The 16,373-nt window shown below is 31.5% G+C and overlaps 1 protein-coding gene across 7 annotated transcripts in view; it reads right to left on the minus strand.

Moving 5' to 3' along the window:
- LOC143047186 (carnitine O-palmitoyltransferase 1, liver isoform-like) overlaps window positions 1-16,373 on the minus strand; it is a 51,000-nt gene that overhangs the window by 8,998 nt on the left and 25,629 nt on the right. For 5 of the 7 annotated variants that reach the window (XM_076220173.1, XM_076220177.1, XM_076220175.1 and 2 more), the window contains exons 8-16: window positions 16,014-16,121; window positions 15,006-15,090; window positions 13,695-13,809; window positions 10,136-10,292; window positions 9,451-9,498; window positions 7,416-7,523; window positions 6,404-6,429; window positions 3,274-3,336; window positions 2,198-2,260 (exon numbers count right to left, since the gene is read on the minus strand). In XM_076220173.1, coding sequence (XP_076076288.1) covers window positions 2,198-2,260; window positions 3,274-3,336; window positions 6,404-6,429; window positions 7,416-7,523; window positions 9,451-9,498; window positions 10,136-10,292; window positions 13,695-13,809; window positions 15,006-15,090; window positions 16,014-16,121 — 773 coding nt within the window. The remainder of the gene's footprint in view (window positions 1-2,197; window positions 2,261-3,273; window positions 3,337-6,403; window positions 6,430-7,415; window positions 7,524-9,450; window positions 9,499-10,135; window positions 10,293-13,694; window positions 13,810-15,005; window positions 15,091-16,013; window positions 16,122-16,373) is intronic. The other 2 variants (XM_076220179.1, XM_076220178.1) reach the window with 2 other exon arrangements.

Below are 16,373 nucleotides of genomic sequence, written 5' to 3' on the forward strand. Positions count from 1 at the left end.
TTTCTCAACATCTGAAATTCCTGCTCCCAAATAATTTTCCCATTGATTTTTTCCAATTTATTATACTTTAATAAGAATAATAAACTTTTACATTCGTAAATAGTTGTGAATGTCAACACCAACTTTCAATTTGGATACAGTTGTCAAGCCATTTACATGTTTTATCTGAATGAAAGCTAATACATGGCAATAAATATAGAATCTTACGGATGAAACGAGCGCCAACTTCTTTGACAGTATTTGCACATGTTTTCAGCAAGTGTTCTTGTTTTGTGCAAATAATGAGACGTCTCTAAGCATCAACCTACTACCAAATCATTTCTTGATACAACAATTATGTTTAAATTGAAGTACACATTGATATTATGTAAACACAACAAAGATTTTCTTACCTTGTCAGGTAAAAATCCATCATGCCCGCTTGGATAGTACATTGTACCTATATCCGCTGTACCGATGATACACAGTGATTAAGTAATATTCCTATACAATACTTTCGAATACAATGAGGGTGCAATGTTGTGCAATACACATTTATAAACAGTAATTGTGAATTACAAAAATATCTCACCAATATCCTACAATTTTTTTTACAACGCTATTGTTAAATAGATCAGTTAGAGTTTGACTATCAGCTGATTGTTTGAAGATCAAAACTCATAAAAATGCAGAAGTTCATTAGCCTGAAAAAGTTTAATACCTAGACCTGTGCCACACACCTTTTCAATTGATTCTAATTTCTAAAGATAAGCATACTGACTTTAATGAAATCCTAAATCTCTCATACATGTATGTCAAAAGTCACCATGGAAGGGCAATAGCTCAGGTTTTTTTAATAAACTTAGTAACATTGTGTTTTTGTGTAATACTGCCAAGTTTTGTTGTTTAGTTTCTTCCGAGTTATTATCATTATTATTCATGGGATACCAATTTTCAAGGATTTCTTGGGTAAAGGGTGAAACCTGAATTTCAAGTACAAAATTTCTGTAGAACTATATGCAGACAATTGCAAAATGAGACAATAATTATGCATAAAAATAAAACTTTTCCTCAATCCAAGTAAATAAATGAATCCACAGTAGTTTTTGAGATTACAGGCAAGAACTAGTAAATCAATCATAAGTCATCACTTAAAAACATTAACTCATATACACAGTCATCCAATGGTTTTTGTCAATTCATATTTTTGTAGATCTTGTATCAGTGACCATTTTGGCTGATTACACTATCTATCTATCCTTAATACTTCCTTAGAAAAACAAAAATGTGTCCATAGTAAACGGATGCCCTATCCGCACTATCATTTTCTATGTTCAGTGGACCGTGAAAATAGGGGAAAATCTCTAATTTGGCATTAAAATTGGAAAGATCATATCATAGGGAACATGTGTACTAAGTTTCAAGTTCATTGGACATCAACTTCATCAAAAACTACCTTCATTAAAAACTTTAACCTGTTCAATCATTAATGACAAAGAAATAATAAATCAATTTTAAAGGCCAGTTTAGTTCAATTTTGTCAAAATAAGCTAAGAAACATTGCTGATTAATTATTCACTTGCAAGTAAATAATTAGACGGTAAGACCTCATTAATCTTTATCTATGTGACTTTCAATTTTATCCCTAGCTTGAAATGGTTTACACGTAAACTAAAAGTTAAAGGAAAAGAATGTCAACATTGGAAGTAGAACAAGGGTAAACCATTTGGTTGACTGAATTGAATTGATTCACACTTGTTCTAAAACAGGTGAAAACAATGATTGACATATTTTAAAATCCAATGGCATGTATTGCTATCTATTTTTATGTTTATATTGGGTTATATGGCAGTCTCAAAAGATGTAAAGGAAATTAAATGCAAAATAAAATAATATCTATAGTTAAAAGAATAAAAGAATTCAGATTTTTTTTAATATTATTGCAAAATAGGATATTGTATTGGATAAAATTGTGGTATGAAATTGGGCATGAATTGGTAATTTTGGTTTATGGGATAAAGTATAATATAAATCTTATCTGAAAGTTTGAGTCACTTCAAGGGACATGGATTTGGCAGCTAATGCTTCTTAAAAGATGACAGACACAAAATGATGTCAATTTACTGGACAGAAAATAATTCACTCAATTATATCAACTATCACATATCACCATCCAAAAGTGCCTGGTATGAGCTGCATTCTGTATAAGAGTATTTACCCATAGTCTCTGTCATCAGCTGTACATACTTCCCACATGTGGCCCATGATAGGTGCATCCGCCCTGTTTACATAATAGGTATGGGACATTTATTTGCAAGAAAAGTAAAATCCCACAGTTTTTGTACTAAACACCCAGACATTGAAAAAAATCTTTCTACAACTGTATACATCTTCAAATTAACTACAACTAGACTATATCAATGCTGGGTACTAAGTACAAAAAAATTAAAACACAACACATGCTGTTAGAAGCACCAAAACACACCTGCAAGTAAAAGCCATGCTCCCTTTGCTTCGTTACAAAGTATGTTGAATTGTGACTATCTAGCACCTTTAGTATTAAAAATATAACAATCTGTAAATCTGGACTGAATGAAATGTAGCAATACTTTGTGATTTACTTTCTATTCTGAAGTCCACAATTCATCACATTTTGCAAACTTCCATAACCACATTTTTTGAAGCTCTGGGAACCAAATTTTAAATATGTTCCCCAATTAATGATTTCAATATCTTGTTTGTTTTAGTAGTTGACATGCTGTTCCAAGTTATAACAGCTTACTTGTATTAATTTAATACTGTTTTTGGAGATAGTTTTTCTGAACATATATGTTTAAAGTCTTGCAGAATTCTATGGTCTATTGAATCAAAAAGAAATCACTACTGCTATATAGCATAATGATGCAGATGATTATGTTGATAGATGACATTTAGAAATGAGAACAGGAAATCATGTTTAAGTTGAGAAAATAGACATCAAAAGTAAAGTTTTAGAAATTAAATTTGATAAATCTAGAGCTTCAGGTCTTAATTGCAGGCATATTTGATATGCATGTTAATGTTAGACAAATAAAAAAGATTATTATACAACTAGCAGCATTTGCTAAAGGCTACCCTTCTGAAAGCAACAAATAGTTTCTATTCTACTATCTAGATTAGACATCTTCATCTGAAATCTTTTCAATGAAATGTGATTATAATTATTGAATATCATAATATAACTGTATTGGTTCAATCAAAACAGTAGCCTAAAACATATGTTGCAAAAAATAAATAAAATTGCAAAAGTCATACCCCATTTGGAATTCTTCACTCAAGGAAAACTCCCAGAGATGGGCCATAATTGGTGCATCAGCCCTGTTTGTAGTAAATTATACTTCAACGGTCATTCTCCATTCATTCAAATTACCCAAAACTATTAATCGCTAAGGTATTATAAATATCTCAAACCATTGAACAAAACAGCTGTTGTTAAAATCTTACTGACTTTTTTAGAAAAAAATCTAACAACACAAGTATATCTTTGTTTACAATATTTTTCAATAAATTTAAACTTTCTTTTGTTTGTTTTGCTCACATTGTCCATAACATTATAATGGCATTCTATGTGAGAGGTTGAATTGGCTACAAAATAAAGTATAATCCACCATTTTTTACATGAGGAGATGTCTATACCTAGTCAGGAATATGACAGTTGTTTTCCATTTGTTTGATGTGTTTGAGTTTTTGCCATTTGATAAAGGATTCTTGAAAATTTTCTTGGAATTTAATTTTTTGTTTGTTTGTTATTTTACTTCTCATAAGAAGATGTTTTATAAGAAAAAGACAACCATTCAACAAAAGTCAATGTTAAACATGAAAATAAAAAAAAGATCCATATAGATCTATTCTCAGCCACAATATTTTTCTGGACCCTCAGAGTACCCCTTTATAGACCCTCGTGCACAAACAAAATACTACATTTTCAACTACTCATGCAAATTCATTGATATAGTTTGAGTAAATCTGACCTGAATTGCTCACCAAGTAAAAATATGATACTTTGATATTTATTTTTACATTTATTGTATCGATGATCATTTTTACTGCTAAGGTGGTATGGGAGTATAAATTAAAAATGATAGAATGTGTTCCTACTTTGCCAAAAGGTAGTATATATATTATAAGTTATCTACGTTCATATCCGTAGATATGAATATTTTAACACCCTGAAGTATACAAGTACACCCTGAGGCGAAGCCGAATGGTGTACAGGGTACTGAAGGGTGTTAAAATATCCATATCTACGGATATGAACGTAGATAACGAATTTATCCCCAGTCTTTGTCCAAATCTGGCAATTTTTAGAGAAATTCGACCACAAAGTGTAACGTGACAGCAACGCTTTTCTTCATTATTTTAAAAAGTTTTATTGAAATTGGTGAGTTTGACATATTTTTAACTATTAAAGTGTAGGGTACTACGATAGGTAGAACCCTACAGGTAGTCAGGTAAAAGATGTTTTTAATCCAGAAACAAATAAACTGGTATCGGTCAAATTTGGCACTCAATGTTGTGAGAGTTACGTCATATACGGTGTGGCGTTAACATGGGTCATTTGCATAGCTAGGTCAGTAGTCCCATTCATTGACAATGTGGGAGCTAAGTGACACATTTACTTAAATGAGTGCAAATGATCGGCATAATAGGATAACATCATTAGTGGATTAAATATCTCAGTATACAGACATCATGGATAATCTACAGAATTCGATATTTCACAAGGGACAACCATTGAACTAAGGAAAACGCGTGTGAAGTTCCCCGATGTAATGGGTAGCAACGTCCAGGGATATGGGTTAACAACACCCAGGGGCTATGGGTTTTGTAACGACGTGCGTTAACCAATCAAAATTCGGACGCCAAGTGATGGGAAATATAAAAATGACATTCATATATTTTTAGAACAACAATTTTTCCATTTGTAAAGGGGCATAACTCAAGAATGGTAAACGTGACGCCACCAAAATTTAAAAATTGATCTGTGTTTTGTGGTAATAAGTACTGTGTTTAAGTTTCATAACATTTGGTTGAGGCAAACTTAATTCAAAGAAAGGAAACCAATTTCTGGGATGGATGTACAATCCAAGATTGCGAAAGACACCCATACCACCCTAAGTCTAAATTTAAAAAAAAGATAATTAAAGGCAATAAACCTTTAATAAATAAAGAAAGTATGACTATTTGGCCATGCTGACCTACTTTATAAAATATCTCTATAATATCTTTTTTTGGTAATATTCATCAAAGTAACTCCCACTCTCTATCCATCATGGTTTTTGGCCAAAAAAAAGCATTAAACCAAGTAGAAATTATCTTTCAAGGGCAATAACTCTAAGGAGGCAAATTTACGGTTCCCACCATGTGTTATTATTTTGTTGAACAAATTATAACATACTATTGCTCTATACAATACAAAATAAAAATTCAGAAAATGGGTAAAAAAAAATCATTTAGTGGTGAAACTACCTATAGAGAGGTAATTTCAATATTGAGCATGCTAACCTATTTGTAGATCTTAATGTACTTAACATCTATTCTTTACAGATTAGAATTTCTATCTATCAATTATAGTTTCTGTTAAAAGGTTAAAAATGGAATTTTTTTACTTCACATCAAATGATCCTTCAGTTTTGCTCCAACAGCTCTATTTTTTGAGAAACAAGCCAAAAATTGAATTTGACCTCTATTTGGCAAAATGAGCCATGTTTGCTGATTGAAAAAATCTGGGTTCCATCAGGACAATAATGACAGGGATAAATGTCTACCCATTATATATATTTTTGACATATTTATTTAATTTATCATTATTAGGGTTTATGAATTAAATAAATTTGTACATCTCTACCAACCTAAATGACTACCCACATGATGATGGATTACATTGATCTGTCAAACAAATAACATAAGTATCATAATGTCACTAATGGTAATGGATTAAATTACACTGGTTTGTACATTTCAATCAACAAACCTAATTTATCTGTCAACCAACCATGGCTTTTGTCAGAATGAGCAGAACCCAGAGGATTGACTCACAAATTCTTAAGGAATTGTCATATATATTCACTTTCCAAATAGGAAAAATCTACACCTTTTTGCTATCAAACAGGGCTTAGATTTTTTAAAGCTTACTAGAAATATCAATAGAAGTAGGCAGCATAATTAACCAGAGTAGAATATGAAAATCAACAATAAAATTTGAACAATTTCAAAACTTAAACTTTAAATAAAATTGAGAAAGGAAATGATGAATGTCAAGTGTCAAAGCGACAACAACCCGACCATAGAGGAGACAACAGCTGAAGGCCACCAATGGGTCTTCAATGTAGCGAGAATTCCCGCACCCGTAGGTGTGCATTCATATCTAATAATGTTGACTTACCATGAATGTTCAGCATTGAAACCAATCTGAAAATACAATGGTGCAAGTTACTAGAATATGAGCTAGTTAAAAGCTTTTTAGACAAAACTACACAAAGGGCATACCACCTGTTCTCTACTAATTGCAACAAATATCATTTCAAAGAAATAGTTCTTAACCAATCAAGTCTGATTATGTTTGTAATACTGCACAGCTTGGGTGACACTACTTGACCTGACAGACATTAGGCATTCAAGTCAACAGGTCACAGAGCTATGCAGTATAACATATGTTGATTTCTTTGGTCCAAAGTTCCAGAACTTTTTTCACAAAATAACAGTCAAATTTTAGAACTAGAAAGCTGGAATCTTTTTAATTTCAAACTGTAAAATTCATACTAGAGATCTCAACATAGATGAACAAATAGCAAAGGTTTTGCTGTTTAATATGCATTAAATTTTGTACAGTTTTTGTAATAAGTCTAAGAGAATGAAGTCCTTATAACTAGATCTTACTACATTTATTTTTGAAAAAAAACTGCAAGTTTTCAAGCTGATTGTGAATAATGAATGAAATCAGACTAACCATACTGATTTTTCTTCTGGCTTTCAAATGTATGTTTTTGGGAATCATGTTATACTTGTTAAAGGTCCGTTTATATGAATAATAATCATTTGCCTGTGTACTTTCAACATAACACGAATGCACATTTTATGACAAAACTTCTTAACTTGTTTATATCAAAAAGGCGGAAATTTGCAACCATGCATAATGTATAAAAATTAATTTATTGACAGATTCTACTATTTTTTTGTACAATTGAGAGCACTACCAATTCAATAATCAATTTAATAAATGTTTCCAAGGGGCATAACTCTATTTACCTTTATTTTATTTGTCTTAAAACTTCAACATACATAGTTGCATATAAAGCACAATTCAAATTATTTAAACTCACTGGCTTAAATATGATATTGTTTAAGAGTAAACGCCATAATTAATAAAGATTTTTTGCCATCTATACACAACTTACCCTTCCGTTTGATGCCACCACTAACGTAAATGACTTATCAAACCATCTGTCATATCCTTTCCCATGTAACATTGATCGTGCAAACTTGTCCAGCTTAGAAGGGTCATGCTGGGAAAATATTAAGAAACAAATATCATAAACCTATCATTAGGAATAATACTGTAAATTCAGAAAATATTGCGTGCATTTATTATTGCGATTTTGTCATTTTAGACTTAAATGCGATTTCAATTTTTAAATTTTGGGAAAAATCCTTGTTAAATTATATAAAATATTTTAAAATGAGTTTAAATTATTGCGTTTACAATTTTCGCAATAATTTCTGAATTTACAGTAATCATTCTAGCATTAATAATTAGAATAATAATCATTCTTCATTTATAATAATAATAATAATAAAAATAATAAATTCTTTATTCTTTAAAGAGGGTTACACAGTTATTTACAAAATTAATCTCTCATAAAATACATTAAAATTTAACAAAGAAAGCATATAATAATCCAACAAATACACACATCAGAAATAAAGAGCTGCGCCATAAGCACATGATACCCACATCACTTTTTTTAAAATATAAAGTTCCATAACACCTCAATGTCACATCGGTAATTTATAATAAAAAAAACAACAGAATACGTCCATAGTAAATGTATGCCCATCGAGCAATTTCATTTTCTATGTTCAGTGGACCGTATATTGGGACAAAACTCCAATTTGTCATTAAAATTAAAAGTTAAGGAACATGTGTACAAGTTTCAAGTTGATTAGACTTTAACTTCATAAAAAACTACCTCCACAAAAAAGTTTAACCTGAAGCCATACAAGACATTTTATTGAAACAAACTAAAGTTAGAGAATAGAAACCAACTTTAGGATGTACTTACTGTGGGACAAGGACAAGGGTAAAAAGGCTACAGTGGGGGCATTAAAAAAAAAAAAGACAAGTGAAACTGCGAGCTACTGCTCACTGATGATACCCCCGCCGCAAGTGGATAATATTAATAGTGTAAAAATATGCAAGTGTTCGGTAAACAGGAAGTTGTCGAGTGATGAATCTGAAAACACATCACACGGTATAGCTGACTTATATAAATCCTGAAACCAAATTTCAGAAATCCTTGTATTGTAGTTCCTGAGAAAAATGTGACGAAAATTTTTAACTTGGTTATCATGTGTAAAATCATACAAGTGTTCGGTAAACAGGAAGTTGTCGAGTGATGAATCTGAAAACGCATCACACGGTATAGCTGACTTATATAAATCCTGAAACCAAATTTCAGAAATCCTTGTATTGTAGTTCCTGAGAAAAATGTGACGAAAATTTTCAACTTGGCTATCATGTGTAAATTCATACAAGTGTTCGGTAAACAGGAAGTTGTCGAGTGATGAATCTGAAAACGCATCACACGGTATAGCTGACTTATATAAATCCTGAAACCAAATTTCAGAAATCCTTGTATTGTAGTTCCTGAGAAAAATGTGACGAAAATTTTCAACTTGGCTATCATGTGTAAAATCAGACAAGTGTTCGGTAAACAGGAAGTTGTCAAGTGATGAATCTGAAAACGCATCACACGGTATGGCTGACATATATAAATGTTGATACCAAATTACAGAAAGGGTGGATGTGTAGTTCCTGAGAAAAATGTGACGAAAGTTTCATGGGAGACTGACTGACAGACGGACTGATGGACGGACTGATGGACGGACTGACGGACTGACGGACTGATGGACGGACAGACAGAGGTAAAACAGTATACCCCCCCTTTTTTAAAGCGGGGGTATAATAAACATAGTATAACAATATGTCATCCAAACTCAATTGAGGGTGCCATAATAAGATTTAAACATATCATACATATTTTTGTTAAGGGGCCAGCTGAAGAAGGCCTTCAGGTTCAGGGTTTTCTCTTTTTTTGGAAGACTTATTTGTGGCCTTTGGTTGGGATTTTTTCTCTTTGGGCGGTTGTTGTCTCTTTGACACATTCCCCATTTCCACTCTCAATGTTATGCTCCACAATTAAAATAACTTACCTCATCAAAATCTTGAGGTTCATCATCTAAAGCCACTACAAAAGCAGCCTAAAATAAACAAAAACATGATGCATAACGATGTATAAACTATAAAATGTATTCAGCTATTGGTTCAGTCTTGCTGTTTCATACTGACACATGTGTTTTGTTTTAGTTCAAGATCCTTTAAACATTAATGTATTATATATTTTAAACTTTTGTTATTTTACTTAAAGATGGAACATTTTTACTTTCAAAGTCATATTTTAAGTGATATCTATTTAGGGCTTATATTCCTCTAGATACTAGCTTTTGATCATTAACAAGCTACATTATTTTTTTTTATCAAGTAATGAAGCAAACTTAGTTGTTTAGAGTTGCTTAAAAAATAATTGAAACAAATCATAAAAGTGAACTAACACTGTCTCCTGAAGTTGATATCTGATGCTGGGTTGTCAAATAATGCAAACTATAGCAAAACTTAAAATACCTATATAAAATTACACTAATGACATCAAAGAGTCTGTTGAAAAGTTTTGACTGCCTAGCAAACTTAATCAGGATAATTTATACACAGAAATTAGTACAAAGATTCATACATTAAATCTAGTACAACAGTATAAATACAACCCCACAATGTGATCAACACTCCCTCAAAACTACACTTATTTCTCTGACCATTATTGCATCATTTGTTCAATTATACCTTTTCAATGGCATCTAAAGAAGCTTTATTTTTGCCTTTTGAGAAATATTCTTGCCTAGCTTTAGCCCATGGTACTCTGTCACCAGCTGTTAATGCTGCCAAATGTTTTTCTCCAACTGCAGGTTCAACATCATCATCTAGTATCTTTTGCAGTGAGCTGAAGAAAAATTATTTGTTTTCAGTTTTTTCTTTTTGTTCTTGTAATAATGTTAGTACTTTTAAAATGTTTAAATCGCTGCAATCATTTTCACCTTTCCTAAGTCAGGAATCTGATGTTCTGTAGTTGTCTTTGATACGGATCATAAGTGTTTCTCGTATTTTATCTATATGAGACCGTTCATTTTCACCTTTGACTGGTTTTACAATAGTAATTTTTTGAGGCCGTTTATAGCTTGCTGTTTGGTGTGAGCCAAGGCTCCGTGTTGAAGACTGTACTTTGACCTATAATGGTTTACTTTTATAAATCGTGACTTGGATGGAGAGTTGTCTCATTGGCACTCATACTTCATCTTCTTATATCTATATAAAAAAGAGTGCACATGCTAAATTGTTTTCCCTACTATACTGACCATTGATTTTATGTTGATAGTCCTAATATAAAGTTTTACTACAAGTATCACATTAACGTTAATGATCTAAGAAATGAGTAAAGATCAGATAATCTAATCTGGAAATACATGTACACCTTTAAAACAATCATTCCATACACTGAATATATATGACCAATAAAGTAAAAAACAAACAAAACAAACCATGGAAATTCTAAATTGACCAATGAAGAATGAAAATGAAGTCATTATAAGTAAGAAGATGTGGTGTGAGTGCCAATGAGACAAATTTCAATCCCAGCCACAATTTATAACCAGGTGCTCCGCAGGGCGCAGCTTTATACGACCGCAGAGGTCGAACCCTGAACAGTTGGGGCAAGTATGGACAAAACATTCAAGCGTGATACAGCTCTGAATTTGGATTGTGATCAAATTTTTGACATTACATGTTTTTTTTTACACAAAACAAATGTCAAGATTTTACAAATCAATTAAAGATTTCTTCTTCAAACTTTTTAAATCTAAAATTAAATAGTTGACACAGCATAGGTTTCTGACACAGAATGAATGTGGTCTAATGAACTTAAAATATTTTTTTTGCCTTTGAGCAATTCACTATGCTGTTGAATATTAATCCTCTCAAAAAAATGTTTGAAGAAATTTTCTTTTTATTTATGAAATCTGAAATGAGAAAAATTTAAACCCCCCCCCTTTTTTTTCACATCCCCGTTTCCCTTTTTCCAAAACTGATATCAATTCAAATTTCTAATGGAGTTTGCAACAATAACTACTCTTTTAAATACATCATAAAATATTAAAATGTAAAATAAAGTGCTTGTTATCACTGAATGGTAAAGATTGGTTGGTAGTAAAAGTGAATATACATTGTTTATTGTATAAAACAATAAAAAAAACTTCATCAGCAACATTTTATATTGGCAAATTTCCAATGAAGTTATTTACATAAAGTTATTGGCAAATAAAAATAGAAAATGACATCATAGTCATGTCTGGCAAATGTCCAACATACATTATCTAAAAACATTTTAGATAAGATAAGGAAAAAAAGCTTCATCAGCAACATTTTATATTGGCAAATTTCCAATGAAGTTATTTACATAAATTTATTGGCAAATAAAAATAGAAAATGACATCATAGTCATGTCTGGCAAATTTCCAACATATATTATCAACTTCTATTCTATACAAAGAAAGATAACTCCAATTGAAAATTAATTGCTATTGCACAATATTGTGCAATTAGATATTTCTTGCTATTGTGCAATACTGTGCAATTGAAAATTTCTTGCTATTGCACAATACTTGATATGGAATCCTGATTTGGACCAACTTGAAAACTGGGCCATAATCAAAAATCAAAGTACATATTTAGATAAAGCATATCAAATAAGCCCAAGAATTTAATTTTTGTTAAAATCAAACTTAGTTTAATTTTGGACCCTTTGGACCTTAATGTAGACCATTTGAAAACTGGACCAAAAGTTAAGAATCTACATACACAGTTAGATTTGGCATATCAAAGAACCCATTTATTCAATTTTTGATGAACAAAGTTTAATTTTGGACCCCCATTTGGACCAACTTGAAAACTAGGCCAATAATTAAAAATCTAAGTACATTTCTAAATTCAGCATATCAAACAACCCCCAGGATTCAATTTTTGTTAAAATCAAACTAAGTTTAATTTTGGACCCTTTGGACCTTAATGTAGACCAATTTGAAAACGGGACCAAAAATTAAGAATCTGCATACACAGTTAGATTCGGCATACCAAAGAACCCCAATTATTCAATTTTTGATGAAATCAAACAAAGTTTAATTTGGACCCTTTGGGCCCTTTATTCCTAAACTGTTGGGACCAAAACTCCCAAAATCAATACCAACCTTCCTTTTATGGTCATAAACCTTGTGTTTAAATTTCATAGATTTCTATTTACTTAAACTAAAGTTATTGTGCGAAAACCAAGAATAATGCTTATTTGGGCCCTTTTTTTGCCCCTAATTCCTAAACTGTTGGAACCAAAACTCCCAAAATCAATCCCAACCTTCCTTTTGTGGTCATAAACCTTATGTTAAAATTTCATAGATTTCTATTCACTTTTACTAAAGTTAGAGTGCGAAAACTAAAAGTATTCGGACGACGACGACGACGACGACGACGACGACGCCAACGTGATAGCAATATACGACGAAAAATTTTTCAAATTTTGCGGTCGTATAAAAAGTTAATAATTATAGGTCAAAGTACTACTTCAACACAGAGCCTCGGGTCATACAGAAAAGCAAGCTATCAAGGGCCTTTTCTGTGCAAATGATTTCTTTAATTTTTGAAAATGAAAGGGAATGAATCCTTGTGCAATTCACTCATGCATGTCATTTGTGATCCGACCTGATAAAATTGGTAAAGGAGCATAAGCGGGATGATGCCCCACAGTTGGCCATAAACGAATCAAATATTGACAATTTTCTGTCCTATTCCTTCAGCTGAAAGACTGAGGAGATGCTTATAGATGAATCCCAATAGTCTTATAAGTATTGTTCCAATGTGAACACATTAACCAACAAGATTGTGCCCATAGGACACGGATGCCCCACTCTCACTATCCTTTTCTATTTTCAGTGGATATTATGTTTAAAATAATGTTTAAAAGCATGATAAAAACTACATTCTGATAAGTTATTCAAAATTCTATTAATTTTGAAATAAGACCCCCCTTCCATCTTTCTTTAAACTGAAAAACCAAATGATATTGATGTTTCATAAACCCATGCGTGAGGGCTTGAAATATTGTGTCTAATTTATCTTCCAATTATCCACATACAACATCTACAAACCAAAATATGGTGATGGGGTTTTCTCTGGATTTTCAAACAATATTTTTCCTCTGTTCCCCAGAAAGTAGAGGCATAATTAATTGGAATGAAATAAACATTAAATACATTATTCTGCACATCAATGAAGAATGGTTTCTGTAACTGTAATTACTTACTGTTCAATTTCACATGGTTTAAGAAGTCTACCTCTGAAATGGATATATACTTTAAAGTATCTTCCCTTGTGATAGACAGCTATGTGTTGACTGTCCTTATAATGCACAATGGTATCTAAAATGAAAACAACATGGATTCTGAAAAATGAATGCAACTTAAGCTACTGTGGATTCATTTATTTTTCTGGGTATCAATTTTCGTGGATTGCTGAAAACTTTCATATTCGTGGATATTTGATTTTATGGTTTTGCAAATCTCTTTATACAAAGCCTATTGAAAATATGTTATTCGTTGAACTTTGAATTCGTGGTTCACCTGTATCCAGGAAAACCATGAAAAATGGTATTCAACGAATAATAATGAATCCACAGTATGTTGACACATAAAATCAAGAGAAGATACCAAGGAGGCAAATAAATCTATCAGTACTGTTCTATATTGTATTGACAGTTTTTTTATTTTGCAATATATGTTAAATGAAAACTTTGAAAAATCACTTAATTTCAAATATGGTTAAAGATGTGCAATTCATTTGTGGTGGGTGATAATGGAAGCCTTTTCCTCAATTCCTCTGCCAATATCATAAACTTGGATATAAATGATGGCTTGTTTTGAAGCTAGGGACAATTTCACAAATGTGGTTAAATTTTAGGAGTGCAAGGTAAAATTTGTTTTTCTGTATTTAAGCATACCCTGAATAGCTATATATATGCACTTGTGATGAGGCTACTCCAGGTAAAAAATCCTTTTTTTTCACACAATAAGTTCTTTGAATACACTTTATACCTTCATAATTATAACTTGTTTAACCAATTCTCTGTAATCATTCAAGTTTTGAAAAAGAGGAATGGCACCCATATAAAGTTGAGGCCTTTTTCTCCTTATTGAAACCAGATAATTTTACCATTTCTGTATTTATAACGAAATGGAGCTATGATTCTGCTCTAATTCTGCTGAAGATCATATCATATCATGTGACTATCCTTATAATATATTTCAGAGGTCTGCCCTTTCATGTCAAATTTGACTTTTATATCTATATCCTGGTTATTTAGTAGTACTGTGGTCTGAAATCCTGTCTCATTGTCAATCATGCTACATTTCATTATTTTCATATCCTTTATGGTAGGAATACCTTTATAACTTTACTGCATCGAATTTCAAGTTTCACTGTTGATGTAACATGCTGCATGATGTAACAGCTTTATTGTAAGTAATTAGTAACACAAAATTACAATATTTTCTACTTTATACTTTTTTTTTAAATTCAAGATTGATTCCATTATCTTTCTTGATAAAACATATGATACCTTTTTCAATACCCGGGATTCTTGTTGTCTGAAACTGTCTTTCATACTGAGCTGAACATAATGGCACTGTTTTGTTGAGCATCAACTAAATTTAAAAGTACATTTGTAAAATATTAGTGCTTTATGCTAATTAGAACTGGGTCCACATACTTACATTTTTACTCATCCTGTGGTGGAAGTATCTTTTTGTTTAAGATTCCAACAATGTATGACTGAATTCATTTTATCAAAAAATCAGTTGTATACTAAATGATTTTCAAAAAGTCTTGTGTGTATTTTATTTTATTTTCTACTTCTGTGGATTTTTTTGGTATTTAAGGGTTTCAATTTTCATGGATTGCTGAAATTTTGAATTTTCGAGGATATCTGATTTCGTAGTTTGGCCAATCTCTATACATATAATGCTTATTAAAAATATGTTGTTCATTAAACTTTTGATTTTTTAATTCAATTGTATCCAAGAAATCCAAGAAAATTGATATCCAACAAATAATAATGAGTCTAAAGTAATCTGAATTTAATTTTTTAGTCAACATGGATAAATGTAGTATTTCAGTGGAATATTTTTCTTGTTTTGATATAAACTAAAGGCTTCAAGAAGTATATATTTCTCACCTGGCATTTTTGACAAAATTATGGATACAATACGATTATTTGTTAAAATTTGTAAAGGGTTCTGTTAAACCCTGCGTCTGGGATGTGATTGTTGCTGTCAGTGTAAAAGTGTAAAGTGTACATTCTTTCATCACAGTTGTCCTCAGGCACTTATGCTGGCCGAAGTTCTAACAAGTGGTCTTCTAGCTAAGTGTACAGGAAGTCAATAATTCAATAGCAGTATATTTATGAAGATTTTGATACTCATTTTATAAGGATTTTTTATACAAGAAAGTTCATGTACACATATTTTATAGTTAAACTTAGCCATGCATTCAAGTGTATCAAAAAATATTGAACTTACGTTTTGAATTTGTTTCCTCTTTAAGCTCTAACTAAGGTACAATTACTTACAGGCATAAGAGATTCTTTGTCTAAATCTCTCCTGTACTGAAGCATGGCATGGATAATATTAGAAGCTCTGGCTACCTGCACCTTGGAGGGATGGAGCAATACTGCATCCTGCAAATCAAAAATGGCATAAAAAAACATATTTCCACAGAAACTGAAGTTATATGATGTATCTACAATTGGAAAGTCTATCAAAAGAGAGGATTCATTAATGTGTTCATAGTATCCTTGATGAAGTTGTGTAGTAAATAAAGCTCTGGTCAACAGGTAACCAGTTAGAAAAATTTAAAATAAAATGCTTCCCTGAGTGCAGCTGGATACGACTGCAGAGGTCCAACCCTGAACAGTTGGGGCAAAAATGGA

This window comes from Mytilus galloprovincialis, chromosome 10 (assembly GCF_965363235.1).
Source record: "Mytilus galloprovincialis chromosome 10, xbMytGall1.hap1.1, whole genome shotgun sequence".
NCBI classification, from domain to species: domain Eukaryota; kingdom Metazoa; phylum Mollusca; class Bivalvia; order Mytilida; family Mytilidae; genus Mytilus; species Mytilus galloprovincialis.